This window comes from Pseudopodoces humilis, chromosome 25, assembly GCF_049639895.1.
Source record: "Pseudopodoces humilis isolate 2021_Gansu_Grassland_sample_001 chromosome 25, ASM4963989v1, whole genome shotgun sequence".
Taxonomy (NCBI): Eukaryota; Metazoa; Chordata; class Aves; order Passeriformes; family Paridae; genus Pseudopodoces; species Pseudopodoces humilis.
The window spans coordinates 6,050,042-6,077,964 of NC_142224.1; the positions used below are offsets into that span (position 1 = coordinate 6,050,042).

Below are 27,923 nucleotides of genomic sequence, written 5' to 3' on the forward strand. Positions count from 1 at the left end.
ACCTCGGGCTGCCTCCACAGCCTCGCTTCCGTGGGTCGCCTTCCCTGCCCATTGCTCCAGTGCTGGGGCTGGGAATGCTGGAGGGCTGTGGGAGGAGATGTGCCGTTCTGGTGTCCCCTAACATCTCTCTTTCTCTCTCTTGCAGGGTTTGTGTACAGCTTTGAAATGAAAAGGTCCATTTTAAACCAACAGTATCTAGCAGCATTGCGCCAAATTGCCGTAGTATTTCTGACTAACTGGAATACCATGGCCCCTTTCCTCATCCTCACTTCATCCAGTGTGTCGTTCCTTTGGGTTCTTTAATTTCTGCCACACTTGCCTGTAACTCCAGCTACGCCCAGAGCCCTGAGCCCGACACGGAGGATCGGCCTCGGCAGCGGGGGCTGCTCTGGGGGCTGGCCCTGCCCGGGGCCCCGCGCCGGGCTGAGCCTCCCTGAGCCTGCCCTGAGCAGTCCAAGGGGACGGGAGCCGCTCCTGGATGGAGGCCACGCTCTCCTTCCACTCTGTCCCGCTGCACTGGGGGGTCTGGGCCTGGCAGCGCTGGCGGGGGCCCTCCCCACCCCGGTGCAATCCAATTCTTGTCTCACCTCTGTCTGCTCTGTTCCCTCTCGTGTGTCGGGGTGCTGACAGGATCACCCCTGCCCTGTCCTCCCTTCCCTTTTCTTTCCAAATCTGCCACGACTTGGGGTTTTTTCTTTTCCTGGCTAATGTAGGGCAGATGGATTTTTCTTTGTTTCCTTCGCTTTTCCTCCTGATCACGTAGGAATTGTTTTTTTTGGTAAATGTTGTTTTATTATTATTGTTATTAATAAAAGGCAAAAGGAATTTCTGTTTGAGAGAAATTTTTAACTAGATTCTGTTCTATATGAATTGTGACTTGCACCTTTTGTTCAAAGTATTTTATTTCTTTTAATGACATTGTACTTGTGACTGGTTTTCTCTCGTGCCAGTGGCGACAGTGGTAACTCTCCTTACACAGCTGGGACGTGCAGAAGTCTCTTCTTTGTCCCTTTTCCATCCTTTCCGTGGTGGATAGAGCGGGAGGCCCCCCCCGCTGGGGCTCAGGAGCACGTGGTGTCACCCTTGCCTCTGGGACTCGACGAGCTCCAGCTCAGATCCTTCTTACTGACATTTTTTCTGGAATATTTTTTAAAACTAAAGGAAACATCGACCCAGCCCTCCTGACTTTGCACAGAAGGAAGTGTGAAACCAGCACGGCAGAGGTGACTTTGCTATCCTTATCCCGTGCCTCTTCCCGGCCTCCCCTTCTCCGGGAGAACAACGCTGATGGCTCTGTGATCCCGAAAATCGGAGAGGAGGGGAGCTGCACATCCCGGCCGCGCACGGGCTCGGGGAGCCCGCCGCATGGAGCGGGAAGGGTGGGAAACGCTGAAAGCCTTTTGCTCTGTCCCTTGGGTTCATTTTCCTTTTGTTTACATGACACTGTATCCTGGGAGAGTCGCCGGGCCCCCCCCAGCAGCAGCCGGCCCGCAGGGCCGCGTCACCGTGCCATCCGCAGTATCACACTTTTTTTATCATGGCTTTGTATTGTAGTAATCAATACGCGCAGTATATGTTGAATGTATATTAATATACTTTGCTATTATTTCTGTTTTTTGGAAATGTCAGAAGTATTTTTTTTTTCTTCCTCATTTATGTTGAACTAAAAACGAACAGGAAAAAAAAAAAAGGTTTCAGTAATTCTTCAGTCCATTTTTTTGTGGGTCACTTGCAACTAGTCAATTAGTTGGACAGTGGGATCATAACAAATAAAACCATGATTATGATCTTCCCCGGGCTCTTGTTTGCCTTGTTGCTCAACGCCAAAGTTCAAGGGGCGGCAGCTGCTGTGTCCCCAGTCCATCCCTGGGGCTGTCACTTGCCCCGTCTCCAGCAGCCCCCCTGTTGGGTTTCCCAAAGCCCCCCCGGTGTCTGCTGCCTTTGCCAGCGGTGGGCAGAGTCTCGGAGGTGCAGGGAGCTGTGCCTGTGCCTCCAGCGCCCTGCAGCACCTGGGCTGGCAATAGCCTTGGGGTGCCGAGCCAGCCGCCGCGGGCTGGGGCTGCAGGGAGCCGGTGCCACCCAGAAACAGGAGCATCATTCCTCCCACTGGCACTGCCAGCCCTGCGGCCCCTCTCTCCCTGTCCCCTCTCTCCCTGTGCTCAGCCCTGTGCGCTTGATTCGGGTGCATCCCTGGGCTGGTGACAACGGGACAGGGAAGCACCAGGGCTTGGCTCCGGCTGAGGGGACTTTTGGGGTGGCCGTGCCAGTGCCGCTGCCTGCTCTGGGCTGAGCCTTCGCTTTGCCCAGGTTCTCAGCGAGAGTTGCCGTGGGCGGGCAGGGGCGCAGCTCCCGGGATCTCTGAGTTGGGGACACAGCGGGAAAAGGGGGTGACGTGAGCGGCTCGGTGAAGGACGGGGCACAGACCCGCGGCCGAGGCGAGGGGTCCGGGTACGGCAGGCCAAATCCCTGCGGGAATAAACCTTGTCCCTGGGCCGGCGGCCAGCCCCTGGGGGCTGCGAGGGGGCCCGGCAAGGCCGCAGGGCCAGCGGGAATCTGGGTCACCGGGAGCGTAAACAGCTCCTTGGCCGGCGAGGCGCGTCCCGCGGGGAGCTCCTGTTTGCTCGCCGCCCCTGCCAAGCCCGCTCCGCTCGGCGATGCTGCGCGATCCTTGAACCCTGCGCGCCGGGAGCGCTCTCCGCGCTGGCTTATCTCCGCGGAACTGCCCCTCCGGCATAAATAGCGGCCGCGGAGCCCCGGCCGCTCAGACGGGACGAGCAGCAGCGGCAGAGAGAGCTGGTAAGAGCCCGGGCTCCTCCGCAGGACCCGCCGGGACGGAGCGGTGCCCCTCGCCCGCCGCCCCGGCGGGGACCCCTCGAGCCGGGCCGGGGGCTCAGCCCCCGCCGGGGTCGGATTTGCCGGGGCTCCCTGCGCCCAACTCTCTTGCTCTGCCCGCAGGTCCATCGCGAAGATGAGAGCCGTGGTGTTGACCCTCGCCCTGCTGTGCCTGACGGGTAGGTGCGGACGGGCTGCGGGTCCCCGCGGGATGGGGCAGCGCGGGCGGGATGGGGCGGCTGAGCCCGACGCGAGCTCTGCTGGAAGCCGCCGCTTGCCGAAGCTCTTTGCGAGTCGGACAGCAGCCAAGGGGCTCCCCGGTTCCCCCCGAGCCGGGCAGGTCCCCGGCAGGGCTGGAGCCGTCCCCGGGAGGCGCGACCTGAGCACACGCGGCTCTCTCCGCAGGCACCCAGGCCCGCTCCTTCTGGCAGCACGATGAGCCCCAGGCACCCCTGGATCGCCTCAAGGACATGCTCGATGTGTACCTGGAGACAGTGAAGGCCAGCGGCAAGGAAGCCATTGCCCAGTTCGAGGCCTCCACCGTGGGCAAACAGCTGGAGTAAGTGGGAGGCGTGTGGCGGGGGACTGGCGGGGGGCCCCGGGTGCCGTGTGTGACCTCCCTCCCCTCCCGCAGCCTGAAGCTGGGCGAGAACCTCGACACTCTGGGCGCAGCCGCCGCCAAGCTGAGAGAGGATGTGGCCCCCTACTACAAAGAGGTGCGGGAGATGTGGCTGAAAGACACCGAGTCCCTGCGCAAGGAGCTGACCAAGGACCTGGAGGAGGTGAAGGAGAAAATCAAGCCCTTCCTGGACCAGTTCTCTGCCAAGTGGACGGAAGATCTGGAGCAGTACCGCCAGCGCCTGGCACCCCTCGCCCAGGAGCTGAAGGAGCTGAGCAAGCAGAAGGTGGAGCTGCTGCAGCAGAAGCTGACCCCGGTGGCCGAGGAGGCGCGGGACCGTCTGCGCGGGCACGTCGAAGAGCTGCGCAAGAACGTGGCCCCCTTCAGCGATGAGCTGCGGCAGAAGCTGAGCCAGAAGCTGGAGGAGATCCGGGAGAAGGGCATCCCCCAGGCCGCTGAATACCAGGCCAAGGTGGTGGAGCATCTCAGCAACCTGCGGGAGAAGATGACGCCCCTGGTGCAGGACTTCAAGGAGCGCCTCACCCCCTACACCGAGTCCCTCAAGGCCCGTTTCCTCACCTTGCTGGAGGATCTCCAGAAGACCGTGGCTTGAGCTGCCGGCCGGCGCGGCCAGGGACTGACCCCAGCCCCGCTCCGCAGCCGCCCCGGGTGCTCCCTGCCCTGCCCCGGGCACTTCTCCTCAGGGGGCTCTGGGGACAGGCTGCAGGAGTCCCGGGCCAGCCCAGCCCTAGGGTGTCCTCCCCGGAGACCCCCTCCTCCCCTAGAATTCCCTCCCTGACCCGGCGTCGCTCTCAGCTTTGCCTCCCTTTTGACAAATAAACTTGACTTAAGTTATTGGAGCTCGCTCAGTCTTTGCAGTGGATGCTGGAGGGGACAAGGGTGCTCTGAGCTGGGGCTACTGGGGGACCCAGAGGGAGTGGGGGGACACAGAGCTGGTGAGGGGCGCCCTGAGCTCGCCCAGTACCGAGTCCAGCTCTGCCCGGGGTGCAGCCGCGCCCAGCCCCACACAGGGCGCTGGAGTACGGTGGCGCTGAATTTAGAGGAGCTTTTGGAAGCAGCACCCGGCTCCTGCCACCCCGGGCACCCCGACACGGCCGTGTGTACCTCAGTGCTGGTGTCTGTCCCAGCCCTCCCTCTCCCCGCGGCTCGCACTCCTCCTCTCCAGCCCCCCAGTGATGCCAGCACAGCGTTTGCGTCAGCCCCGCTTTATTGAGAGCACCGCGACAGCGGGTGGGCCCGGGTGGTCCCCAGCCCCGACAGTCCCCGGGCAGCCCCTGGCGAGGCTACGCGGCCGGAGTCTTCTTCCAGAGCTCCGCCAGCTGCTCCTTGAGCCACACCAGCCGCTGCTTCGCCAGCTCCGCGTTGTCCGACAGCCACTGCCTGCGCGGGGAGGGGAGGGCAGGGGGTCAGCGCGGGGCCCCGGCCGGGCTCCCCGCCGGCACCGGGGAACGGGGACAGGGACAGGGCTGGTGGGGTTCGGGGGCACCTGGCTTGCTGCGCCGCCTCCGACTCCCGCACCCTGCTGAAGGCGTCCTTGGCCATGGCCGTGGCTTTCTGGGCCAGCTCCTGCACCTTCTGCACCAGCGCCTTCGGCTGCTCGGGCGCGTCGGCCCCTGGAAGCAGGAGCCCAGTGGGACTGGGGCCGCCGGGCCCCGCGGCTGTGCCCCCCGTGTGAGCCCCCCAACACCCTGAGCCCCGACCCCTCCTCCTGCGCAGCCCTTACTTGCTCCCAGCGCCAGGACGGCCGTGCAGGCGAGCAGGAACAGCAGAGGCGCCTTCATTGCTGGGGAGAGAGCAGAGCGCAGGATGTGGGGCAGCAGGGGGGGGCACGGGGGTCCCGACCCCGTGTCCTTCCCAGCACGACCCTCACCAGGGATGTCCCCACTCACCTGTGCCGGGCTCTGTGACGCGGGGGCAGCCCCGGGCTCTCTCTTTATACCCTCCCCACGGCCGCCCTGGGGGATTTGTGCAAAGGTCAGGGCAGGGCGCAGGGGGGCTGCAGGGGCGCCGCGTCCAGCCAGGAGTTGGGAAATCCCTCGGGGCCGGAGCCTGCTGGGGTGTCCGTGTGCGCGCACAGCCGGGCAGAACTGTGCGTGTGCACACGCGTGTGCGCAGCCATCCCGGTGCCCGCGGCAGGGGACAGCCCTGGGCACACGCGGCACAAGGGTGACATCCAGTGGCCCTGTCCCCGGGCACGACCGCCTCGGGCACCGCGAGGCTCTTCGGACTTGCCACTGCCACTGCCCGGCTGGTCCCTGCCCCTGCCCTTTGCCCGCTGTGACACATCGCCCCCGGGGCGGGGGTGGGCTGGGCCGGGGGCTGCCCAGGTGTGCGCCGAGAGCACGATGCCCACGGGCAGGGACACGCCCGGGTCTCTGCTCTGTTCCCAGGCACCGGGGGGCTGCAGTGCCCTGCAGCGTCCGGGCCTCTTCTGGGCCAGGGCTTCCTGCAGGAGCCTGGGTTGGGAAGAAACGATGCCATCCTGCCTGTGCACAGCCTCGTGTGTCCCCCAGCTCCATCAGAGCGTCCCCCTGAGCCCGTGTCCTGCCCCGCTGCCCAGCCCAGGCACAGCACAGCCGGTGGCAGAGCTGGGAGGTCCCTGCAGCATCCCCAGCCCCCGTGTCCTGTCCCACTGCCACCCATCCCACAACCACACATCCCAGGTACTGCACTGCCAGAGCTGTGGGGTCATTGCTGCACCCACAGAGCCACGAGGTGTCCCCTCAGCCCAGGGTCGCTGTCCCCGGGAGGGGCTCGGTGTGTCCTGCGCGCCCCCATCGCAGCCTGTCCCTGTCACCCCGCTGGGGCTGGCGGGGCCGCGGGTGGTGTCCGGGCTCTGGGTGATGTCAGGCCCGTGCGCACGTCAGGCACTTCCACGTTGTGACCGTGCTAAAGTCCAAGCCCTTGCTGTGTCACAGCCCGCGTGGAAGCCGCAGAAGCACTCAGGCTGCATAAATAGCGCTGGGAGCACCGGCTCCGCAGGTACCACAGCCGTGGCAGCACAGGTGAGCAGCTGCAAGGGCTGGAGGGAGCCAGGGTCTCCATCGCCTCTGGCAGGGGGCTGGGGGGCTGCTGCTGGTCCCTGGGGCTTCCTTCACCTCCCCTCTGTGCTTCCACAGGAGTCCCCAGCGCTCAGGATGGCGCCGAAGGCGGCCGCCCTTGTCCTGGTTCTCCTGGCGATCTCAGGTGAGGTGGCGTGAGGGTCCCTGGCGCCAGCAGGGTGCTCCCGGCCCGGGGCAGGGATGGGGAATGTCGCCGCTGTCCCTGGGGAACGGGGCTGTGTGAGCGCTGATCCCAGCACCCCTTGCAGGCTCACGGGCTGATGTGAACCCCGACGAGGTGGCCAGCGTGATCTGGAAGTACTTCACGGAGCTGGGCAGCAATGCCAAGGACACGGTGGACCAGCTGCAGCAGGCTGAGATCAGCAAGCAGCTCAAGTGAGCCGAGCCACAGTGCGGGGGGCTGGGGGGCTCCGGGGGCGCCAGGCAGGGCCGGGGGTGTGGGCGCACGGGCCCTGACGTGTCCCCTATCTGCAGCACCCTGCTGAAGAGCAACCTGCACAGCGTCAGCGCCTACGCCGAGGACCTGCAGGAGCGGCTGGTGCCCTTTGCCACCGAGCTGCAGGCGCGGCTGGTGCAGGACTCCCAGCGGCTGAAGGAGCAGATCCAGCGGGAGCTGCAGCAGCTGCAGGCCAAGCTGGCTCCCTACGCCGACGAGGTGCACCAGCAGATCGGCACCAACATCCGCCAGCTGCAGGCCAAGATGAGCCCGTACGCCGAGGAGCTGCGCTCCCGGGTGGACAGCGGCGCCGGGGAGCTGCAGCGGGCGCTGGAGCCCTACGCGGCCGAGCTGCGGGAGCGGCTGAAGGACAACGCCCAGAGCATCCAGGCCTCCCTGAGCCCCTACGCTGACCGGCTGCAGCAGCAGATCGACGGCGGCGTGGAGAGCCTGAAGGAGCGGCTGTCGCCCATGGCAGATGAGCTGAAGGCGCAGGTGGAGCAGAGCGTGGCCGAGCTGCGGCGCGGGCTCAGCCCCTACGCCCAGGAGGTGCAGGACGGCCTCAACCGGCAACTGGAGAGCCTGACCGTGCAGATGGAGCGGGCGGCCGAGGAGCTGCGCACCCGCCTGGCCACCAGCTCCGAGGAGCTGCGCGCCCAGCTGAGCCCGCTGGCACGGGAGCTGCGGGAAGCGGCGAGCGGAGATGCCGAGAGCCTGCGGCAGCGCCTGGCTCCCCTGGCCCAGCAGCTGGAGCAGAGCGTGGGGCACACGCTGGAGACCTTCCGGCAGCAGGCGGCTCCCTTCGGAGAGACCTTCGGGAAGCAGCTGGTGCAGCGGCTGGAGGAGATGCGCGACAAGCTGGACTCGGGCGCTGCCGGCGTGGAAGATCACCTGGAGCTGCTGGAGAAGGAGGTGCGGGAGAAGGTGGCTGCTTTCCTCAGCACCGTCCCACCCCCAGAGAATTAAGCCACTCCAGGCCGCCATCCACACACATTACAAGCGCTCCTGGCCGCTTCCAGTGGCAGAAATAAATCTTGTGATGCACGTGCTGGTCCGTGTCCTTCCTTCCCACAGCATCCCGCTGTCCTACCCCGGGATGGGATAGCTGGGGCACCCTCTCTTGCTCTGAGAGGGGAGCATCGCCCCGAATTTGGGTTCTGGGGCACCAGGGAGAGGGAGCAGAGGTGAGGTCGGGTAGGTGGGAGGTGTCTGTGGTGGCTGCAGACGGTGGCAGCCAGGTGAGCCCATGGGCCAGCCCGGGGCCGGGGCCTCGCTGTCACCTCACACAGCCGGGGGCACCCAGGTGGCTGCAGAGGGGCAGAGCCCCGGGATGCGGCGAAACATCCGCGCTGCGGTGGGGATGCCACGAGGGACGGGGATCTGCGGGGGGTGACAGACACTTCGTCCCCGCAGCGCAGCAAGGGAGCTCCGCGGATCAGTGACAGGGAAAGGCGACTGAGGCGCTCTGCTGGCAGGATCCCGGGCCGAGCTGAGGCACGGCCAGCGCTGCCTGGAGCGACCTCACGTGTCGGCCCAGGCGAGGGAGCAGAGCGGACTTTGGTGCCGCAGCAGCGCTGGCGACTGCTCGGCGTTTCACCCCGGGAGCGCCGGACTTCGCCCCCACCGCAGGGCGCCCGCGTTCAGTCCCGGTAAAAACCGGCGTGCAAAGGAAAGGACACAAGCACGGCGGGCTGGGTGGCCGGCGGGAGCGCAGCCGCGGAAAGGGAAGGTGCGCTCCCGACCCGCTCATCCCAGCCCTTCCCGCACAGCCGGAGCTCGCCCTCCCGCACCCATCCCGCGGCTCCAGCTCCGGGGGTTCCGAGCTCCCTTTTCCCCCCGACTGGAGCTGCAGCCGCTGTCCCCATCCCCATCCCGGCAGCTCCATCCAGCATTCCCTCCGGGGTGCGGAGATGGGCGGCGGGGCAGGGCCAGCCCCGTCCCCCGAGCCCGGGGGGCAGCGGGCAGTCAGGTGGCCGGCCCCCAGGTCACCTCCCCGGAACGTGCTCGGACCTCCACGTTGTGTTTACACGGAGTGAGGTCCAAAAAGCCTTCCCGTACCAAAGCCGCCTTATCGCCCGCTCCTCGGCCGCCCCCCGAGCCTATATAAGTGCGGCCACCGTCCGCCTCCGGGCGGGAGGGACGCGGGAGGCGACCCGAGACAGGTGAGGGGCGGGGGGCTTCAAGTGTATGCGGCCGGAGGAGCTGGGTGTGGCTCCAGGTGCACAACAGCGGGGTTGCGGGGGGCCCGAGGTGTTTCGGGGAGCCCCAGGAGTTTTCAGGGGAGCTCCGGCCGTCAAAGCGGACCCCAGGAGCGGGGTCCTTGCAGGCAGCAGCGAGGGGGCGTGCAGAAGACGCGCCAGCACCCCGTGAGCGCTCGGACAGCTCCTCTCCGTTCTCTCCTGCAGCCGGACCATGCTGCTGAAGGCTGCGCTGCTCCTCTCGCTGCTGGCCGGCTGCCCAGGTGGGTGCGGGCACGGGGGCAGCAGGGCAGGGTGGGCGGCAGCACAAGCCCCGCTCCCGCCCGCAGTGTCCCCGGCCAAGCCGGCGCAGAGCGGCCTCTGGGAGTACCTGAGCCAGCTGACGGGTGACAAGGACAGCCTGGAGCACGGCCAGAGCAAGCTGGGCAGGGATCTGACGTGAGTGCAGCGCCCCGCGCTCCCCAGCACGGCCGGGACCCTGCTCCTCCCTCCCCGGGGACACAAGGGAAGGGTCCTGGACAGCTTTTATTGGGGGTGTGCGGGGCACAGAGGGGTTGTGGTCACTCGGGGGTGTTGGTGACTTGTGTCGTGCAGGAACCTGAAGGAGAGCATTCAGGATGGGGTCAGCTACATGGGGGATTTCCTGGAGAAGCTGTCGCCCCTCAACAGGGGCCTGCAGCCGCCGCTCTACGAGGACTCGGCCAGCCTGCGCAAGGCCATCCGCAGGGAGCTGGACAGCCTCAGGGTGAAGCTGTCCCCGTACGTGGACGAGGTGCACCAGCAGGTCGGGAAGCACCTGGACGAGCTCCGGCAGCAGCTGCGGCCCTTCACGGAGGAGCTGCTGGAGCAGGCGTCCCTGCGGGCCCGGGAGCTCCGGCGGCACCTGATGCCCAGCCGGGAGGTGACGGCGCAGCTCCTGGACGGCGCCGACGAGCTCCAGCGCTTCATGGCTCCCTACGCCGACAAGATCGCGTTCCACACGGACCAGGTGAAGGACATCTTCCAGCCGTACACGGAGCGGCTGCTGACCGAGATCCGCCGCAACGTGGAGGAGCTGCACCGCAGCGTGGCCCCGCACGCCCGCGCCAGCCCCGAGCAGCTCAACCAGCACATCCAGGAGCTGTCGGCCAAGCTGACCCGCAACGCGCGGGACCTGCACCAGCAGATCCAGAGGAGCCTGGAGCAGCTGAAGGCGAAGCTGAGCCCGTACCCCGGCAGGCTCGGGGCGCGGCCCCGCTCCCGGGAGGCGCTGGCGCGGGAGGTGCAGCGGCGCGTGGAGGAGTTCCGGCAGGACACGTACGCCCAGATCCGCGCCTTCACCCGGGCGCTGGACCACGAGACGGAGGAGATGCGGCTGAAGCTCAGCGCCCGCCCGGAGCCGCCCGAGGAGCCGCTGGACGCGTCGCCGCCGCCCCTGGAGGACCTGCGCGCCCGGCTGGACGCGCTGTGGCGGGACCTGGCGCTGAGCCTGAGCGAGCGCGGCGGGGAGGGCGGGGAGGCGCGGGCGGGCCCGGCCGGGGCGGCGGGGCCGGGGCGGCTCGGTGGCTGAACGCAAATAAAGGCGCCGCCATCGCGGCCCGCGCGCGTCACGTGATCCGCGCGCCATCGCCGTGCGTCACCGCCGCGCGCCGTGACGTGACACGGAGCAGCATGTCGGCGCTGGGGGCCGTGGAGGCGGCGGCCGGGCCCGGAGCGGGGCCCGGAGCGCCGGGGGGGCCCCTGTTCCGGCCCCTCAGCGCCGAGGATGGCGAGCAGCAGCCGGCAGAGATCGAGTCCCTGTGCATGAATTGCTTCCGCAACGTGAGGGGCCCCGGGGGGCCGGGCAGCAGCGGCCTGCGGGGATCGGGGGGCGCTGGGCCCGGCGGGGAGTGCGGGACAGGGGAGTGCGGGGGTCAGGGTGGGCACAGGGGAGTGCGGGGGTCAGGGTGGGCACAGGGGAGTGCGGGGGTCAGGGTGGGCACAGGGGAGTGCGGGGGTCAGGGTGGGCACAGGGGAGTGCGGGGGTCAGGGTGGGCACAGGGGTCTGCGGGAGCCAAGGAGGGGCCTGTGGGGTCAGGGGACGCGCCCCGGTGTGGGTCGGGCTCAGGACACAGCGGTCCCCAGTGGCTCCAGGAGCGGGCAGGGGTCGGTGGGGGGTTCCAGAGGTCTGGAGGTGATGGAGGAAGCTGCCGGGGGCCACAGCTGGTCTCAGAGCAGGGGGCACTGGTGGGGTCGGGAGGGCGTTTCCAGGAGCTGCTGGGGGGTGAGAGCAGGCTGCGGGCAGGACATGCCCGTGTTGGGAGGTGATGGGAGCCCCCAGCACTCGGGTTCCCACGAGGCCCCTCGCTGCCGCAGGGCGTGACGCGGCTCCTGCTCACCAGGATCCCCTTCTTCAAAGAGATCATCGTCAGCTCCTTCTCCTGCGACAGCTGCTCCTGGTCCAACACGGAGATCCAGTCAGCGGGCAGGATCCAGGAGCAGGGCGTGCGCTACTCCCTGGCTGTCACCTCCCGCCAGGTGCGCTGAGCCTCCCCGCTCTGCTCCCAAAACCTGCACATCCCGAAAGGAAAGGGGGCTGGGGCCAGCACCTCTCTGTGATCCCAGTGTGTGGGGAGCCCCTGGGTCTCTTGGGGATCCTCAGGCTGCTCCCTGGCTGTGTGTGCAGGACATGAACAGGGAGGTGGTGAAGACCGACTGTGCCTCAGCTCGAATTCCAGAGCTGGACTTTGAGATCCCTGCCTTCAGCCAGAAGGGAGGTGGGTAAACAGGAGCAGTTCTGGGGGTGCTCCCTGGATATGTTAATGGTGTCATCACCTCTGTCTCCTTCCCTTCCCAAGTGCTCACCACCATCGAGGGGATCATTGACAGAGCCGTGGCTGGCCTGGAGCAGGACCAGCCCACCCGCAGGGTAAGGGGCTGGGAAGGGATGGAAATGCTTGGGATGTCCATCTTCTGCCCGGTGGTGGGGAGAGCGCTGGGGCTCTGGTGGTGTGCTGTGGTCACCTTTGTCAGCAGCTCTGGGCTGCCCCTGCCGCAGCTGAATCCCATCTTGGGGGTCTTTTCCATTTTAAAGGATTCCGTGATTCTGTGTCCTCTTCCAGGCGACAGACCAAGAGGTGGCAAGGAAAATAGACGAGTTCATTGGTAAACTGAGGCAGCTGAAGGAAGTCAGTTCTCCCTTCACCTTTGTGAGTGCTCACAGGAGGGCAGCCATGGCTGGATGAGGGCTGCAGGACGGCTCCCTCAGGCCCTCTTGTCCTGCAGATCCTCGATGATCCCTCCGGGAACAGCTTTGTGGAGAACCCCCAGGCACCGCAGAGGGACGAGGCCCTCGTGGTCACTCACTACAGGAGGAGCCCCCAGCAGTGTGCCATGCTGGGACTGGAGGTGACAGGGTCAGCCCCAGGTTCCCCAGGGCACCCCAGACCAGGGAGCAGCAGTTAACCCTTCCCTTGCAGGGACAGGAGGTGGATGCGAAGCCGCCGGACGCTGCTGATGACCTGAGGGACGAGGTGGGTGGTGCTGCAGAGCTGAGGGACGCTCAGGACAGCTGCCCTGGGCTGGCTGGGACATTCTGGCTGCCCTTTCCCTCCCCCAGGTGCTGCAGTTCAACACCAACTGTCCCGAGTGCAACGCCCCAGCCAGCACCAACATGAAGTTAGTGCGTATCCTTCGAGGGTGGGCACGGGCTGGGGGTGAGGGGCACTGCATGGCCCTGGGCTCTCCCTGCTGCACCACAGGCCTGAATCTCTCAGCCGGGGCCTGCTGGGGTGCAGAGCTGTCTCAGGCTGCTCACAGCTCCCAGGGGGGCCCTGCCTTCCCTCGGTTGCTGCTTTGATGTTTCCCTTGACTCCCTGCTCCAGAAATCCCACACTTTAAGGAGGTGATCATCATGGCCACTAACTGTGACTCCTGTGGGCACAGGACCAATGAGGTGAGCTGGAAAGAGGCAGGGGCAGGGAGTGGTGTTCTGTGCCTTTGTCCCTGAGCACCGCTTCCCAGTGGGGCTGGTGGGAGGCAAACCGGATTTGGGGCTTTGTCAGGAGGGGCTTTAAGCTGGGTGCTGAGGCCACTGTCCCAGGTTTGGAGTGGCCTCTGGGCTGCTGGGACAAGCCCTGTGGAGCTCACTGCCAGCTGTTCCCAGGTGAAGTCTGGAGGAGCCATCGAACCGCAGGGCACCAGGATCACCCTCCGGATTACGGATCCTTCCGACATGACCAGGGATATCCTGAAGGTGCAGCGCCCTGGGATGCCTGCCCTGCCCTCCTGTGGGGTGTGGGGAGTCTGGGGGCCCCAGCTCTCCCTCCATGGGGCTCACGGAGTGCTGACCTTTGCAGTCAGAGACGTGCAGCGTGGAGATCCCCGAGCTGGAGTTTGAGCTGGGCATGGGAGCTCTGGGGGGGAAATTCACCACGCTGGAGGGGCTGCTGAAGGACATCCGTGACCTGGTGAGTGGTCCTGGGCCAGCCTGGGGGGCTCAGCCCCCTCCCTGTCCCTCCTGGGGCTGGCTGGGGGGCTGGCTGCCTCACTGCTGCCTCTCCCGCCTTGCAGGTGGAGAAGAACCCCTTCACTCTGGGAGACAGCTCCACGCCCAGCAGGACGGGGAAGCTGCAGGAGTTCATTGGGAAGCTGCAGGAAGTGAGTTTCCTCTGGGTTTTCCGTGCTTTGCACTGGTGCCAGAAGTGCTGAAGGATTAGGAAGAGCTTTAATGGCTGGATGTGCTCTGTTCCTTCAGATCATCGAGGGGAAGGCCCAGGCTCATTTCATCATGGATGACCCTGCAGGCAACAGTTACCTTCAGGTGCAGCCTCTGCCCTCGGCGTGGGCTCCCTGAGCTGTCTGGGGGGTTTCATTTCCCTGGCCCGTGTTGGAGCTCTGGGCACGGCAGGTTGCTGAGACCCCTGCTCATGGGTGGCTGCAGGGCTCGCAGCCTGCACCAGTGCCCTGTGGGCAGAAGGGAGTGCAGGAGCTTTCCCCCTGTCCCCACAGAACGTGTACGCCCCAGAAGAGGACCCGGAGCTGAGTGTGCAGCGCTACGAGCGCACCTTTGAGCAGAACGAAGAGCTGGGCCTGAACGACATGAAAACAGAGGGCTACGAGCCAGAGGCAACCTCGGGCCGATAGCAGGGACGAGCCCAGCCCTCCCACCCCTGCCCCAGCTGCTCCAGGGACCAGCACTTGTGTGGGGCCAGGACTCTCCTGCCCTTCCCGGGGCCGGGGGAGCTGTTGTCACCCGCGGGCAGCGGGCCTCGGGCGTCCCCGGGGGAGATGTTGTGTGCGGTGCTGATGTGTTGGGGCAGGGCGTGGCAGTAGTGCTGACTCCCCAATAAAGCTGATCAATAAAGTGATTAATTGGTGTCCCGCTGTTGGCTTCATTCATAACCGCTGCCGCCGTGTGGCCCCGCCCATAGCACCATTTATGGTGATTCCGTGCATGGCCACGCCCATTTCCCGATACAAGAGCCCCATTTATGGTAATGACCACGCCCATATATCGGTGGAACTCCATTTATGGCAATGACCACGCCCACCTCATCAGACACTCGGGGCCAGGCCCCGCCCCTTCCGGCCGGCGCCGGAGTTTTGCGTCAGAGCGCGATGGCGGCGCCGGGGGTGTCGAAGGCCGAGTACCTGCGGCGGTACCTGAGCGGCCCCGCCGAGCCCGCCCAGCCCCGCCGCCGCCGCAGGAAGAAGCCGCCGGGCGGCACCGGCAGAGCCGGGTGAGTGGCGGGGGAAGGCGGCAGCAGGAGCGGCCCTGTGCCCTGCCCTGGTTTGGGAACCCCCGCGAGCTCACTCCCCTCTCCAGACCCTCCTTCCGAGCCCCCCCGGGGCCGGGACGCTCCCCAGGGCTCCCCCCCGCAGATCCCCCCGTTCCGGCGGGTCCTGACCGCAGCGCCTCTCCCCGCCCCAGCATGCGGATCGTGGATGACGATGTGAGCTGGAACAGCATCGCCGCCGCCCCGGAGAAGGAGGAGGAGGACGACGAAGGGGACATGCCTGTGGTGAGCGGGGAGTCCTGTCACACGCGGTTTCACCCTCAGTCTGTTCTTACGGCCACCTCGTGTTTCCCTTTGGGAAGAACTTGCTGAAGCGCCTCTCCCCGCCCCGTGTTTGGTGCATTCTGCCTCTGGGATGGGTGAGATTCCTGCTCGGAGCTCTGGAGGGACGAGGGAGCTCCCTGCGGATCAAAGCAGCTCGTTCTTCACATAGCAGGGGCCAGCCAGGGGCTCTGCTGGAGCAAGGCCCAGGGACTGGGGCTGCTGGGCTTGCGTGGCTGTGTCAGGAGCAGGAATTCTGCCTTTTTGCGAGCCCCTGGTGCTCCTGTGCTGTTTGCAGGTGGCAGAGTTCATTGATGAGCGCCCCGATGAGGTGAAGCTCATGGAGGAATTCCGAACAAACTCCAAATGGAAGCTTCTAGGAGGTGAAAGCAGCCCCTTCCACCCTCCCCTTATTATAAGGATATGATAATATCCTTATTATCTCAAGGATAATGATCCTTGAGGTGCTGGAGGGCTGCTGAGCTGGGCAGAGCCCCAATAATGGTGATTCCAATTGCTTTGCTCCAGATGAGGACTCGCAGAGTTCGGATGTTTCAGGACCTGCCAAGTCTGGCTCCAGGTATGGGGGCTCCAAGCAGGAATTCTGCTCTCGGTTCACCCTGGTTTTCACCGACTGGTTCTGTGCCTTCCAGCTGCTCTGCTGGGAAATGTGGGCATTGCTGGATACCTTTCCCTGCTGGATAACCCCTGCCTGAGGCAGGGGACTGGCAGCTCTGGGTGTTTGTGACACTGCCAGGGAGATTGGGGTGATGGTCCCTGTCAGTTTGAATGATGGCCATGGTGGAGACGTTAATATTCCAGCTGTGCTGGGATCCAGGCTGCCTTGGGGGGCTTCTGGGATCTGCCCTAGGAAGGCTGGGGTGCAGAATCCAAACGAATCCTCGTTCACAAAGCTGTTCCCAGCCTTGGCCCACTTCCCAGCTCTGCAGGTCCTGCTTTGCTTCCAGACAAACAACCTCATTGTCACCTTCTCTGTCACCTTCTCTGCCCTCGCAGGCGGCGGCGCCACGACTCCCCAGAGCCCTCGCCCCCAGCAGGGAAACACAACGGCTCCTTGGAGCTCTCTCCTCCGAGACGGCAGCGCCACGACACCCCTGACCCCTCACCTCCCAGGAGAAGGCGTCATGACACCCCTGACCTGTCACCTCCCAGGAGACAGCGCCACGACACCCCTGACCTGTCACCTCCCAGGAGACAGCGCCACGACACCCCTGACCCCTCACCTCCCAGGAGACAGCGCCATGACACCCCAGACCTGTCACCTCCCAGGAGACAGCGCCATGACACCCCAGACCTGTCACCTCCCAGGAGACAGCGCCATGACACCCCAGACCTGTCACCTCCCAGGAGACAGCGCCATGACACCCCTGACCCCTCACCTCCCAGGAGACACCGCCACGACACCCCTGACCCCTCACCTCCCAGGAGACAGCGCCATGACACCCCAGACCTGTCACCTCCCAGGAGACAGCGCCACGACACCCCAGACCTGTCACCTCCCAGGAGACAGCGCCACGACACCCCTGACCTGTCACCTCCCAGGAGACACCGCCACGACACCCCAGACCTGTCACCTCCCAGGAGACACCGCCACGACACCCCTGACCCCTCACCTCCCAGGAGACACCGCCACGACACCCCTGACCCCTCACCTCCCAGGAGAAGGCGTCATGACACCCCAGACCTGTCACCTCCCAGGAGACAGCGCCATGACACACCAGACCTGTCACCTCCCAGGAGACAGCGTCATGACACACCAGACCTGTCACCTCCCAGGAAAAGGCGTCATGACACCCCAGACCTGTCACCTCCCAGGAGACAGCGTCATGACACACCAGACCTGTCACCTCCCCGGCGGCAGTGTCAGGATTTGTCTCCTCGGAGAGAGAAGCCGGGGTCCCCAAGTGGGAAAAGGAGCCGAACGAAAGGTGAGTGTCACACGCTGTGTCCCCCGTGTCCTGGGGGCTCCCTGGGATCCACACTGCCACAGGTGAGTGCTGTGGGCTGGTGCTCTGCTGGCACATCTGGCACATCTGGCAGTGGCAGGTGTCTGTCCCTGTAGCCACAGGTGGCTCTTGTCGTTGTACACGTGCACAGCTGGGCGAGAGTTTACCCAACCTGCAGCCTGGGCTGTGCCCGTAGTGATTCCCTGAGTGTGATCATCTCGGAGGAATCAGCAAATCCTCACTCTCTGATTTGTCTCCTCCAGGACGGGCTTCCCCTGCCCAGAAGGACCAGCACAGGTCACGGAGTCCCCCAGAGCGCTCCCCACACCGCCGGGATGCCAAGGGCTCTCCCAAGAAGGTAAAGGTTGTCTCTTTCCCTTCCAGCTGTGGAAGTCAAGTGATTGACAAACTGGGGAAGTTTTTGTACAAGTGGCTCTAACAGGGCTGTCCCTGTGGTTTGGGTCACCCTCGTTCTGCGTTCCCTGGCTGTGCCCCTGACAGCCGGCTGTAGCTGTGGGATCTGTGTGATTTCCAGGCTGACACGATGGCATACGGGGTCAGAGCTGGCCTGGTGTCGGCCGATGTGCTGCAGAGGGAGAAGCAGGAGCTCCGGAAGCACGAGAGGAGCACCAAGCACCTGGAAGGTGAGAGTGGAACATGGCCCCAGCCCCAGCTCCCCTTCTCCTCCTCTGCTCGCTCAGGCCCCGGCACAGGGATGCTGGTGTGGAGCGTCCCTGTGGAGCTGCAGCTGGACATGCTGCTGGAAGCCTTGGCCAGGGCCACTGTTCTGTGTGGGGATTTAAGAGCAATGCCAGGGAAATGACAGGGAGTGTGAAATGCTTTTCCTCTGCAAATCTGAAGGAGCTGAGGGATAATCAGAGAGCTCAGGGTCTGTGTGGGGCAGCTGAGAAAAGCAGGAGCTGAGATCCTGCCTGGCTTTGGGTGACAGGCTCTTTGGGAGGTTAGGACAAACAAAAGAGAAGTCACAGTTAAAGTCTTTTTCGGACTTTGTCCAAATCCAGTCCAGTCCATTGTCTGGAGGTGATAAAATGTTCCAAAATGTGTGACTTGAGGCATCTGTCCCTGCCAGAGGAATCCCGGAACGCTCAGACCGTGTACCGAGACAAGTCCGGCCGCAAGAGGAACCTGGCCCAGGAGCAGCTGGAGCAGAGGCTGAAGGCTGAGGCAGAGTCCAAGAGAGAAGAGCAATATGCCAAGTGGGGAAAAGGGTGAGTGAGGGACTCCTGAGCACAACCCTTGGGCCTCCCATCTCCTGGTTTTAGTTCAGATCTGCTGCCAGACTGGTGTTGCATTTCACTTCATTCTGAGGTTGAGCCTGGGACCAGCACATTTTCCATGTGTCTGGAAACCCCTTCCTTTGCTGCAGGTGCTTTGGGAATGCTGCCCAGGCAGTGGGAGTTTGGTGACCCATCCTGCACACTGAACAAGTCCCAAGGAGTGATGGCTTGGGTTTGGGTGACACTGTGTGTTTTCCAGGCTGGCACAGGAGAGGCAGCAGCAGCAGAACGTGGAGGATGCAGTCAAGGAGATGCAGAAGCCCTTGGCCCGTTACATCGATGACCAGGACCTGGATCGAATGCTGAGGGAACAGGAGAGGGAAGGAGACCCCATGGCTGCTCTCATCAAGAAAAGGAAGGCCAAGGAGAACAAGGAGAAAGGTTTGGCTCTGGAATACCCCTGTGTGTGCTTTAAGGCGTCAGTAAATAGCCAAAGGCTGCTGGAGCAGCTGAGTCCTGGGACTTCTGGACTCTCTGGAGTTGCTGGCTTGTTACCAGGAACAGTTACATGAGCTGTTGGTGGGAGAGCAGGGCCTGGTGACTGAAAACTCAGCAGTTTGTCATAGTGAGCCTTTGGGAGCTGTAGCTGGCTGTCAGGAGCCTGTGCTCTCTACCTGTACCCACCAGACCCAGGTGCAGACACCTCCTGGGTGGGTGAGGATGTGACCACTTGGCTGAGAACAGCTGTTCTGCTCTTTGTGTTCCAGAAAAACCCAGGTACAAGGGACCAGCACCTCCACTCAACAGGTTTAACATCTGGCCTGGGCATCGCTGGGACGGTGTGGACAGGTACTTGTTCTTGTTGGAATAACAGTAAAAGTAAAGGAGTTTTGTTTCAGGGAGTTCCCAGTGTAAAGGTTTCCAGTTTTGGGATGAGTGAGGTTGCTGGCAGTTGGAATGTTGGTTGGATTGAGTTACAAATGGATGATGGGACAGATGGGACAAGGGGAGGTGAGGAACTTCAAAGGCATCAGCTCTTGATAACCACAGGTCCAGGTGGAAACTGAGCCAGAGCGAATTAGTGGAAAATTTGTAAAGCTTGTGCCCAGCAGCTCCTGTCACCTGGGTGTTCCTTTGCAGGTCCAACGGGTTCGAGCAGCAGCGCTTTGCCCGCATTGCCAACAAGAAGGCGGTGCAGGAGCTCGCCTACAAGTGGAGCGTCGAGGACATGTAGGGAGAGCTCCTGCAGGGACCCACAGGCACCACCCACAGAGCCCTGAGGAATGGCCTGCTCTCCCTGGAACAAGCCCTGTCCTCGGCATTCAGCAGCCCACTGGACCTCCCTGTCAGCCAGAGCCTCCAGCTCTCTGGGGAGAACACCTCTTCTTGTTTGTTTTCTAACAAACTTCTGTTCCATGCCAAATGCTTTGACCTCTGAGGGTGGTTCCCAAGTCTTCAGGTGTCCTAAATCTCAGGTGAAAATCTGCTGAACACTTGGGCTTGGGAGGGTTCCCCTCGTGCAGTGGGTCAGACTGCTCCAGAACTCAGGTTAAGTTGAACTTCTGAACTTTTGTTAAGTTTATGCAGTTATTTTGCCATGCAGATCATGCAGGAACTTCACCAACGTGCAGGAAAGCTCAAACTCAGCTTCTCCTGACCCTGTCCAAACAGGAAACCGAGCAGGGAATGCTCTGGCACTGGAAGAATGACCTGCAGTGCTGCATTGGGCAGCAAGATCTTCAGGAGCCTCAGCAATTCTTCAGGGGTCCATTTCTAGTGGAAGTAAATGTGTAGAGAATCAGGACTTAAGACCTGGAATTGCTTCCCCCCTGGTTTGGAGCAGCTGGTCCCCCCCAGACCCCTCTGGATTTGGGGCTGATCTCAGCACTTCCCCCACGCTGCTGCCTGGGGCTCGCTCGGGGGGGACGTGTGGCAGCCCTTCTCCTGTGATCAGATTTGTCAGTCTCAGAGCTGGAGGCCAGGCAGAGCTTCCCTTGATCCCTGTGTGCCAGAAGGCACTTGTGGAAATAAGTACAGTTGTTCTTGTTGAGGTCCCAGGGAGCAGGGATGAAATGCAGGCAGCAGTTTCCATGGAGATGCCTTGGCTGCAGCAGTGGGCAGGGGCAGGGCAGGATCGCTCTTTCCAGGGATTCTCCAGCGTTGGGAGAGCTGTGGGTGGGAGGGGTAGGAGTAAAGTCTGCTCTGGAGTGCCAGACTCTTGGGACTTCCCTGGTTTTCATCCCTTTGTAACATTCCCAGCAGCCCTGGAATTTGTGTGTTCACCTGTAAATAAAACCTTTCCTTTTTTACTCAGTTCTGCCTGTGGTGGTTTTTCCAGGCCAGGTGAACCATTCCCAGCCCTGCTGCACCTGCAGGGCAGGGAGATGGTTTGGGGGAAGGGGGTGGGAGGTGGCAGCACATTTCCAGACCGATGCTTCCAGTTGTGCTTCCCCCTTCTGTCACCAAAGCCCTGTTTCATTTCCTCCTGTAACCTGAGGCAGCTACAGCCTCGACAAGTGCAGTTCCACTTGACACATTTGTTTTTGCTCTCACTTAATCTGAGTGCTGCTGGAGATGTGAAGAACCTGCTGTGGAATGATTGGATTTGCCCTGGTGAGCAGAGCTGGATGCTGGTACCTTCTTCACCTGCTTGGTGACAGTGGCTGCTCTTGCAGAGCCACAGATGCCAGCAGCTGGCTCGTGTCACACTTGGGACTGTAAGCTGCTCTCAAGGAGGAAAAGCACTTTTAAATGTTGGTACTAAACAAAATGTGCTTAGGACCTGAAAATGGCATCAGGTTCTGCTCTTGCAGCTGATTTTGAAGGCTGGGGTTTTAAAATTTGAGAGGTACTACCCTCGGGACCTCTTTGTTCATCACAATTCTGGATTTACACATCTGTTATTTATTACCAGACACTTCATTTTTAGGAGATATCTGTGAGGAAAGGGGGGGCCTCATGTGGTGAACATCTCCCTCCCTGATCCCATCCCCGTGCACTGCCTGGGGAGAAGGGAGCTGGGTTTGTCCCTGTGCCCTTGTTCTGCATCCCACATCCCCTGTCCCAGCCGTGGCCTTGTCTGAGCAGTTCTGGCAGCAAAGCAACTGGAAAACACTGCGGGATCCTCTGGGATGAGCTGGGTGATGGAGATGGAGCAGTGACACCCGCACTGGATCTCTTCATTAGTGCTTCTGGAAGGGCAGAGCCCTGGTCTTGGCATCGAGCAGCAACTTTGATTAGCTTTAACCCAAAAAAATGAATATTAAAATCTTAATTTAATTTAAACCACTGTCATTCACAGTCATGGCAAACAGCAAGCAGAGTAATTATTATGCAAATGAGACAGATAGAAAAATGATTAATAATTGCGCAAATTAAAAATTATTGTAAACATCCTGTGACTGGTGATAAGTCGGGGAGGAGCGTGCGGGGGAGGCAGCGGGGCTCAGCCACCTCCTGCATCCCGATTTCCTCGTTAGTGGGAGCAGCAAACGAGGAGCCCCGTGGTGCTTGGGGGAGGCTGGGCCAGGCTCGGAATCTGCTCCAGCTTCTCTTTACTGGGAGAAAAGCTGGTTTTAAGTCATTTTCCCCCTTTTTGGAGTCCCTGGGCTCCTGTGTGTCCCTCTGGAGCCTGCAGCAGTATTCCCCATACCTGCTAATGACCCTCGGAGCTCCCCCCAGCAATTACCCAGCTGATTTGTCTGCTGTTTCTCTGCTAATTGCACAGCCATATTTTTTCCCCCGTTTTCCTTTCATGCTTTTTCCAGGGAACAGGATCATTTCAATCCCAGGCTCTCACTGGCTCCTGGGCTTCCACGGGCGCTGCTCGTGTCAAGGACGAGCAATTAAGCCCGGCCTGGTGCAGCGTAATTAGATTTTTGTTGATGAGCTCGTGGCAATGTGTTTAGTTTAGATTACGAGGCTAACTGGTGGGGTGTGACAGCGCTGTCCCCAGGAGCCCTGTGCCCAGGGGAGTGGGGCTGCTCGAGGGGACCCTCGGCCCCCCTGCCTGTCCTGTCCCCACAGAGGTGAACGTGGCCTCTCCCCCCAGCTGCTGTTTTTTTAACAGCCCCAGCAAAGTGGGTTTTGGCAGTGTTGTGTTATTGCTCCGTTTCCTGCTGAGTTCTATTATTTTTTAATTAAAAAGAGCCTGAGATTTGTCATTTAATGTCTCTCTAACTGGCAGCAGCTCCAGGTCGTGGGTGCTCGGCAGAGCTGGCGGCTCCCTAAATCATCCCGGGCTTCCAGCAGGGAGCACCTGGGCATGGGGGCACAGCGGGGTCCCCTGGGCACGGACACCCCCGTGGATTTTTGGGGAAGAAGAGTTTTCCCTGGTGACTCCATCCCACAGCAGGGCTGGGAATGAGAATCCCTGAGACTGGCAGGTTAGTGATTGTATATGCATATGTGCACTTTCCCTAATTATGGAATAATTAGGGACACGCAGAGATAAAAATTACTAATAATATTTACTCTAGACTCTATTTTTTTTTTTCAATAACCTCTCTCTCTTCCTCCTTCACCGAGTCTTGGTGGAAATAACTTTGCAGATCCCAGCTAATGAATATTTGTAAATGCAAGAACATTCGGCGCCGGAATATCCAGAGGGCATCCTCTCTCTGCCTTGTAATTTTTTTTTCACCAGATATTTAATATTTATGGTTCCACAGCCTCGTGAATAAAGAGCCACACGCAAACCCCCAGGAGCTCGGGGGCCGGGATATTTATGGTGCTTCCTCTTTTCCTTTTCAATTACAAAGACACCTCACATAATTAAGTGCTAATAACCTTGTTAATCTAAAATTGATACTCTTTCTCCTGGCTATCTCTTAATAGAATTAAAAACAGATTAATAATGGAGGGTAGGGGACTTTGCACAGGATTCAGGGAGAGGGGGCCACGCTCCAGCCCCTCCAGTGCTCCCGGGAGCTGGAGCCAGGTTGGGATGGGCAGTACCAGCAGAGGGGCTGGCAGGGAGGTGTGCTTTCCCCCCTGCTCTTTACACAGCTTAAATTTTTAAGACAAACAGCCATGTAACACCGTCTCCTAATGAAACTGTTTCATGTTAATTAATTATGTATCAAGGCTCATTTTCATGCGCAGCCTGGCTCCGCTTCCCCTCCGCCGAGCCTTTGATCTGTCAGAGGCTAAACGGGAGATAAATAATCAAATTGAGAAGCAGCCTGGATGGAAATAAACATGTTTTAGATGCGTTATCTGGAGGGTAGAGCAAGGCCCTGGGTGATGGGGCTCACAGTTCAGCCACGCTCGGCTGCACACCCCGGCCGTGGGAAGCTTCCCGTGCCTCAGTGTCCCTGCGGCCACCCCTGGGGACAGCTCCGTGTCCCCGTCATGGAATGGGGTCTGCTTGTCCTCCCTACGAGCAGGAGGCTGCAGAGGACCCTCACTGCACTAAACTGATGAGGATTTAAAACTCTGCAGCGTTTCTTTCTTCCAGCCCATGGAAGGTTCCGGCAGCTGCAGGCCACAGCCGCCCGTGCCTGGGATGGTTGGGATGCTGGCAGTGGACACGGTTTCGGCACAATTTAACACAATCTCTCCCAATTTGTTACACCTAAGCGGAGGCAGATGTGCATCCATATTCATTTTGGAGGAACTTCAGGAATTACAACTTCATCAGCCGGGGCTGCCCGACGCCGCAGCTCCTGTGTGGTGCAGAAGGGGAGGGTGGCAGCGCCTGGTCCCCTCAGCTGTGGGGACAGGGATTGCAGGGCTGGCAGGAGCGGGGACCCAGCCGCTCCGGGGTGCCCGTGGGCCCATCCCTGGTGACCTCGGCTGCTCCTGGGGCTGTGGCACTGCTGGCTCAGGGCAGGACCCTCTGCCTGGAGGCAGCTCCGCTCCAGCTTGCTGCCCTGCTGTAAATCAGGTGGTGTTCCCCCAGTAAGCACCCTACAGCATGAATTCCAGATTATAATTGTGGAGTGCTTTACAGCCATAATAACCCAGCAGAGTTCTGGCCCGTGTGTAATTAGCAGCTAATGGATTTCTTCCTAAAGGGCTGAAGGCAAAGAGGACCCAGCGCTGAGTGCTGCATCATCCAGGGCTCTGCCCATCCCTCGTGGGACCCTCTTCTGATGGGGACATCGATGTGGGACCTGGGAGCAGTGCTGGCAGCAGGGATCCCAGTGCAGCAGGAATGAGAACTCCTGCCTGCAGCCTTCCTCATCCTCCCTCCTCCCACTCAGCACAAACAGCTCCTCGCCCCTGGCTGTGCTCTTGTTGGGATCCCAGCGCGGTTTATGCCTGCAGGTTGTTCAGTTAGAGGATTAGGAGGGAGTTTATTCCCTGCAGCAGCTCTCGGGGGTGTGTGCACGGTGATGGGGTTGTTTTCTCTCCTGGAGCCGTGCCGGGACATTGGCCAAGCCCAGCCCTGCTCGAGGGCCACAGCCTGGAGGAGAGTCCCACTCCGGGCACAGGCCATGGGAACAGCGCATCCCTTGTGGATCTCCAGCCTGTGCTGCTGCTGTGCCGTGCTGGGCAGTGCAGGGGAGCACCTCGGGTGCCTCCCCAGGGCCATCCTGGCCGGGACAGCAGCGTGTGCCCGGGTGGCTGTGCCGGCTGCGAGCCCAGTGCGGTGCCCAGCGGGACCAGCCGGGGCTCTGGCACAGCCAGGTGCCACCAGCCACCAGCCCTGGCCGTGCCTGTCACCATCCCCAAAGCCACAGCCCCTGGCCAGAGCACGGAGCAGTCAAAGGGAGCGCTCAGAGAGCCTCGTCCCCTCCAGTCTTGCCCCGGGCCCTGCCTTTGGGCTTCTGAGGGCTCTGCTCCAGCGCTGTCAGTTCTCATTAATCCACACATCAAAGCCAGAGCAGCCAAACATCCTTGGGAGGCTGTGGGGATTGCTGAGCAGCGTGGCAGGCGGGGAGGCAGGGGTGCAGGGGGGGCTCAGGGCACAGCAGCATCCATTGGGGCAGGGGGGCTCTGAGCCTCTGGCCTGTGCCCACAGAGCCCGAGGGAGCTGCACAGGGAAGGTGTGGGATGTCCCTGAGCAAGGACATAAAATAACAGGACGTGGCACTCAGTGCTCTGCTCTGGTTGACAACGTGGTGATCACTCAGAGGTTGGACTTGATGATCTTGGAGGTCTTTTCCAACCTAAATGGTTCTGTGGTTCTGCAAAGGCCCTCCTGCAGCAACATCTCCCATGTGTCACACGTGTGCAAGCAAGGAAAAGAGATTTAGCGAGAAAACACAGACAAAAACAAAGCAGAGGAGGTGCTGCTGCACTCTGTAGGTGGAATTTGCCTGCCAAGATCCCCTCTGTGCCACTGTCGCTGCAGACTGGGATTCCCTGCTCGGCTCTGGCGTGGCTCAGCATCCTGCCGGTGAGCTAATCAGGTCAATGCATTTTTAACGGGGCATAGGAAATCTTTATATTTTTTTGTCAGGCTCATTCTTCTTCCCCAGTCTCTCTGTGGGGGCTGAATTATTTAATGCTGAATCTCAAGCAGGGCTGGTTTCCCTGTGCTGGCTGCTGACGGTGCATTTCAGGGCTGCTGAGATTGGCAGGTGGCTGCGCTCCGAGTTGGGCCCAGGGGGAACCCCCTGCAGCAGCAGATTACCTGCTTGCAGCCAGATTTATGGAATAACTTGGGCCCTCCTGGGCATCTGAGCTTGCAGGATAGGTTTGGAGAAGGGATGAGCAGTGCCAGAACAGGCTGCTCACAAATCACACCGTTCCCTGTCTCCCTAATCCACCTGGGTGTGCAGCGAGAACATCAGCTGGAGTTTGGGTGTTGATTTCCATGCTGGGAGAGCAGAGCAGGGCGCTGGGGGTTCCAGCAGCCTCAGCCCTGCTTTGGGGCACCACGGTGGGCAGGGGTGGCCTGGCACAGGGTGACAGGGAAGGTGGGACAGCGGGCACAGGCCGTGCGTGGCGAGGAGCACCCGTGGGCACACAAACACAAAGGGCTGGTTTGTGTATCGGGGTTTATCTTTCCCATTAATGGCTTTCTAAATTGGTGGCAGTGGAGCAAAAAACCCAATCTGAACTCGGAGCATGCATGATTACTATTGTAATAACCTTGGCTAATAAGAATATGATGTGGTGTTAGGCTGGGAAAGAAAACACATTTCTCATTAGCTTTTTGATTAATTACTCCACATAATTTCCTAGGGGGACATGCCTGGGACTGATTGCCTTTGCTTTTGACGCGTGGAAGTGGTTTACCTTAAGTTAATAATTTTCTCTGTGACATTTTAATGGCAGGCCTCAATTAATCTCCAGTCACTGGGCAAAGGCCAGGCCCTCGCCCTCCCCTCAGTCCCCTGGGGGTGCTCTGAACCCCCTTTGCCCACCCTTCTCCAGGACAGGTCAGAGGAGCTGCCTGGGTGAGTGTTAAGGTCAGTGTTGGGCAGCCCTTGGCAGAGAGGTGGGCTCCAAGATCCTGGTCCTCTCTGCCCTGCCCCACACGTGATGCTCCGGCTTCTTAGGGCTTTAAATACCTGGGAATGCAACAGCTGTGCAGTCCCATCCTCTCCTGACGCTGCCAGGGATCCAGCTGTTCCCAGGCATATGTTTACATGGCCTGGAAGCGACCGATTTCCTTCCGTGCGTTATAATATAAATATTTTACAGGAGCTAAAATATTCAACACTCGTTTGATGTTGCCACATGGAGTGGGATCAAATGAGGGTGGGAAGGAGGGGAAAACAGGAGAGGGGAGCAAGCAGAGACTCATTTGTTTCCCTGCCTGGAAATGGAATGATGTTGCATATTTCTGCATCAGGAAATCACCCAGAACAGTGATCTCTGCTCCTGGAGCAGGTGCTTGGCTGGGCCATGTCTGATGTGGCCGGGCTGGGACTGTCCCAGGTGCTCATCCTGCACCTGGGATGTGCATCCCGTGTCCCAGGTGCATCCAAAATCCTCCCTGCACTCTCCAGCCGAGCCCGTGCTCTACACAAACTTTACAACATGGGCAGGTCCAGCCAAACTCCTACTAAATGAGATGTCAGGGTAATTCCAGGCCTTGCCTGGGTGCTGGGGAGGAGGGATGGGGATGTGGGTGGGCATGTGCCCCTGGGCACGCTCACCTGGGGCAGGTGCTGGCTGGAAGGAGAAGAGCCAGCAATATTTATGTTTCCATCCAAATGCATGGATCAAAGCTGACACTTTAATCTGTTCAACAACATCTCAAGGATAAAAAAGTTGCAGGCAAATCACGGGCCTAAATTGGTAATATATTTCTGCTTGTCAGTTGACAAATCACTTTACAAACCCCTCTGCATCTTCCCACAGTCCCTGGGTGTGCTGGTTTGGGATGTGCCAGCCTTCATCCCTCGGTGTTGTGGGGTTTGTGTCACACTCCTCCTCAGGAGGGAGGCGCTGGGAGCTCAGGGCAGGGTTTGGCAGCAGTTGGGTGAGTTGGGGCTGCTGGTGCTCGGGTTTTCTCCCTAGCCCAAACCAGTGTTTGTTTCACTCACATTTCACTCCCGCCACAGCCATGGCTGGGGCCGTGCTCACTGCAGCCCAGCTTGGAGATCAGGGCTCACCATCCCTGTGGATGCAGT

General features: G+C 61.2%; 7 protein-coding genes across 10 annotated transcripts in view; 6 read left to right on the forward strand and 1 right to left on the reverse strand.

Moving 5' to 3' along the window:
- Window positions 1-1,792, forward strand: part of SIK3 (SIK family kinase 3) — a 68,091-nt gene extending 66,299 nt beyond the window's left edge. For all 4 annotated transcript variants that reach the window (XM_014259853.2, XM_088066942.1, XM_088066943.1 and 1 more), the window contains one exon: window positions 146-1,792. The gene's annotated coding sequence lies outside the window, so the exon portion shown is untranslated. The remainder of the gene's footprint in view (window positions 1-145) is intronic.
- Window positions 1,793-2,694: 902 nt separating this feature from the next.
- APOA1 (apolipoprotein A1) lies at window positions 2,695-4,306 on the forward strand. Its single transcript, XM_005531084.3, has 4 exons — window positions 2,695-2,796; window positions 2,956-3,011; window positions 3,238-3,391; window positions 3,467-4,306. The coding sequence occupies exons 2-4, from the start codon at window positions 2,969-2,971 to the stop codon at window positions 4,062-4,064; spliced, it is 795 nt and encodes a 264-aa protein (XP_005531141.1). The 5' UTR covers window positions 2,695-2,796; window positions 2,956-2,968; the 3' UTR covers window positions 4,065-4,306.
- Window positions 4,307-4,661: 355 nt separating this feature from the next.
- Window positions 4,662-5,689, reverse strand: APOC3 (apolipoprotein C3). Its single transcript, XM_005531131.3, has 4 exons — window positions 5,362-5,689; window positions 5,196-5,255; window positions 4,959-5,085; window positions 4,662-4,852 (listed from the first exon to the last, which is right to left on the reverse strand). The coding sequence occupies exons 2-4, from the start codon at window positions 5,251-5,253 to the stop codon at window positions 4,756-4,758; spliced, it is 282 nt and encodes a 93-aa protein (XP_005531188.2). The 5' UTR covers window positions 5,254-5,255; window positions 5,362-5,689; the 3' UTR covers window positions 4,662-4,755.
- Window positions 5,690-6,352: 663 nt separating this feature from the next.
- Window positions 6,353-8,018, forward strand: APOA4 (apolipoprotein A4). The gene is made up of 4 exons (XM_005531132.3): window positions 6,353-6,477; window positions 6,592-6,658; window positions 6,783-6,909; window positions 7,009-8,018. Exons 2-4 carry the CDS (start codon window positions 6,610-6,612, stop codon window positions 7,934-7,936), a joined length of 1,104 nt encoding a protein of 367 aa, XP_005531189.1. The 5' UTR covers window positions 6,353-6,477; window positions 6,592-6,609; the 3' UTR covers window positions 7,937-8,018.
- A 689-nt stretch (window positions 8,019-8,707) lies between these two features.
- Window positions 8,708-10,717, forward strand: APOA5 (apolipoprotein A5). Its single transcript, XM_014259791.2, has 3 exons — window positions 8,708-9,132; window positions 9,376-9,606; window positions 9,763-10,717. Exons 2-3 carry the CDS (start codon window positions 9,383-9,385, stop codon window positions 10,715-10,717), a joined length of 1,179 nt encoding a protein of 392 aa, XP_014115266.2. The 5' UTR covers window positions 8,708-9,132; window positions 9,376-9,382.
- A 101-nt stretch (window positions 10,718-10,818) lies between these two features.
- On the forward strand, window positions 10,819-14,495 carry ZPR1 (ZPR1 zinc finger). Its single transcript, XM_005531134.3, has 14 exons — window positions 10,819-10,968; window positions 11,503-11,664; window positions 11,813-11,903; window positions 11,985-12,055; window positions 12,249-12,335; window positions 12,412-12,534; window positions 12,606-12,659; window positions 12,746-12,812; window positions 13,011-13,081; window positions 13,292-13,381; window positions 13,485-13,595; window positions 13,699-13,785; window positions 13,883-13,948; window positions 14,137-14,495. The coding sequence occupies exons 1-14, from the start codon at window positions 10,819-10,821 to the stop codon at window positions 14,269-14,271; spliced, it is 1,365 nt and encodes a 454-aa protein (XP_005531191.2). The 3' UTR covers window positions 14,272-14,495.
- A 235-nt stretch (window positions 14,496-14,730) lies between these two features.
- On the forward strand, window positions 14,731-20,548 carry BUD13 (BUD13 spliceosome associated protein). Its single transcript, XM_014259796.2, has 11 exons — window positions 14,731-14,867; window positions 15,059-15,149; window positions 15,484-15,568; window positions 15,714-15,765; window positions 16,203-17,134; window positions 17,416-17,510; window positions 17,688-17,796; window positions 18,243-18,381; window positions 18,650-18,831; window positions 19,158-19,239; window positions 19,531-20,548. Exons 1-11 carry the CDS (start codon window positions 14,746-14,748, stop codon window positions 19,622-19,624), a joined length of 1,983 nt encoding a protein of 660 aa, XP_014115271.2. The 5' UTR covers window positions 14,731-14,745; the 3' UTR covers window positions 19,625-20,548.
- Window positions 20,549-27,923: the final 7,375 nt, after the last annotated feature.

Bases quoted from the DNA above. Each gene is read 5' to 3' on its own strand.
- APOA1 (XM_005531084.3), top strand. From the start codon at position 2,969: ATGAGAGCCGTGGTGTTGACCCTCGCCCTGCTGTGCCTGACGG. The intron at 3,012-3,237 runs GTAGGTGCGGAC...CTCTCTCCGCAG, and splicing joins CGCCCTGCTGTGCCTGACGG to GCACCCAGGCCCGCTCCTTC. The intron at 3,392-3,466 runs GTAAGTGGGAGG...CCCCTCCCGCAG, and splicing joins ACCGTGGGCAAACAGCTGGA to CCTGAAGCTGGGCGAGAACC.
- APOC3 (XM_005531131.3), bottom strand. From the start codon at position 5,253: ATGAAGGCGCCTCTGCTGTTCCTGCTCGCCTGCACGGCCGTCCTGGCG. The intron at 5,086-5,195 runs GTAAGGGCTGCG...TCCTGCTTCCAG, and splicing joins CGTCCTGGCGCTGGGAGCAA to GGGCCGACGCGCCCGAGCAG. The intron at 4,853-4,958 runs GTGCCCCCGAAC...CTCCCCGCGCAG, and splicing joins GAGGCGGCGCAGCAAGCCAG to GCAGTGGCTGTCGGACAACG.
- APOA4 (XM_005531132.3), top strand. From the start codon at position 6,610: ATGGCGCCGAAGGCGGCCGCCCTTGTCCTGGTTCTCCTGGCGATCTCA. The intron at 6,659-6,782 runs GTGAGGTGGCGT...CACCCCTTGCAG, and splicing joins GGTTCTCCTGGCGATCTCAG to GCTCACGGGCTGATGTGAAC. The intron at 6,910-7,008 runs GTGAGCCGAGCC...CCCTATCTGCAG, and splicing joins GAGATCAGCAAGCAGCTCAA to CACCCTGCTGAAGAGCAACC.
- APOA5 (XM_014259791.2), top strand. From the start codon at position 9,383: ATGCTGCTGAAGGCTGCGCTGCTCCTCTCGCTGCTGGCCGGCTGCCCA. The intron at 9,607-9,762 runs GTGAGTGCAGCG...TGTGTCGTGCAG, and splicing joins AAGCTGGGCAGGGATCTGAC to GAACCTGAAGGAGAGCATTC.
- ZPR1 (XM_005531134.3), top strand. From the start codon at position 10,819: ATGTCGGCGCTGGGGGCCGTGGAGGCGGCGGCCGGGCCCGGAGCGGGG. The intron at 12,535-12,605 runs GTGACAGGGTCA...CTTCCCTTGCAG, and splicing joins GTGCCATGCTGGGACTGGAG to GGACAGGAGGTGGATGCGAA. The intron at 13,082-13,291 runs GTGAGCTGGAAA...AGCTGTTCCCAG, and splicing joins GTGGGCACAGGACCAATGAG to GTGAAGTCTGGAGGAGCCAT.
- BUD13 (XM_014259796.2), top strand. From the start codon at position 14,746: ATGGCGGCGCCGGGGGTGTCGAAGGCCGAGTACCTGCGGCGGTACCTG. The intron at 15,150-15,483 runs GTGAGCGGGGAG...TGCTGTTTGCAG, and splicing joins ACGAAGGGGACATGCCTGTG to GTGGCAGAGTTCATTGATGA. The intron at 15,569-15,713 runs GTGAAAGCAGCC...GCTTTGCTCCAG, and splicing joins CAAATGGAAGCTTCTAGGAG to ATGAGGACTCGCAGAGTTCG.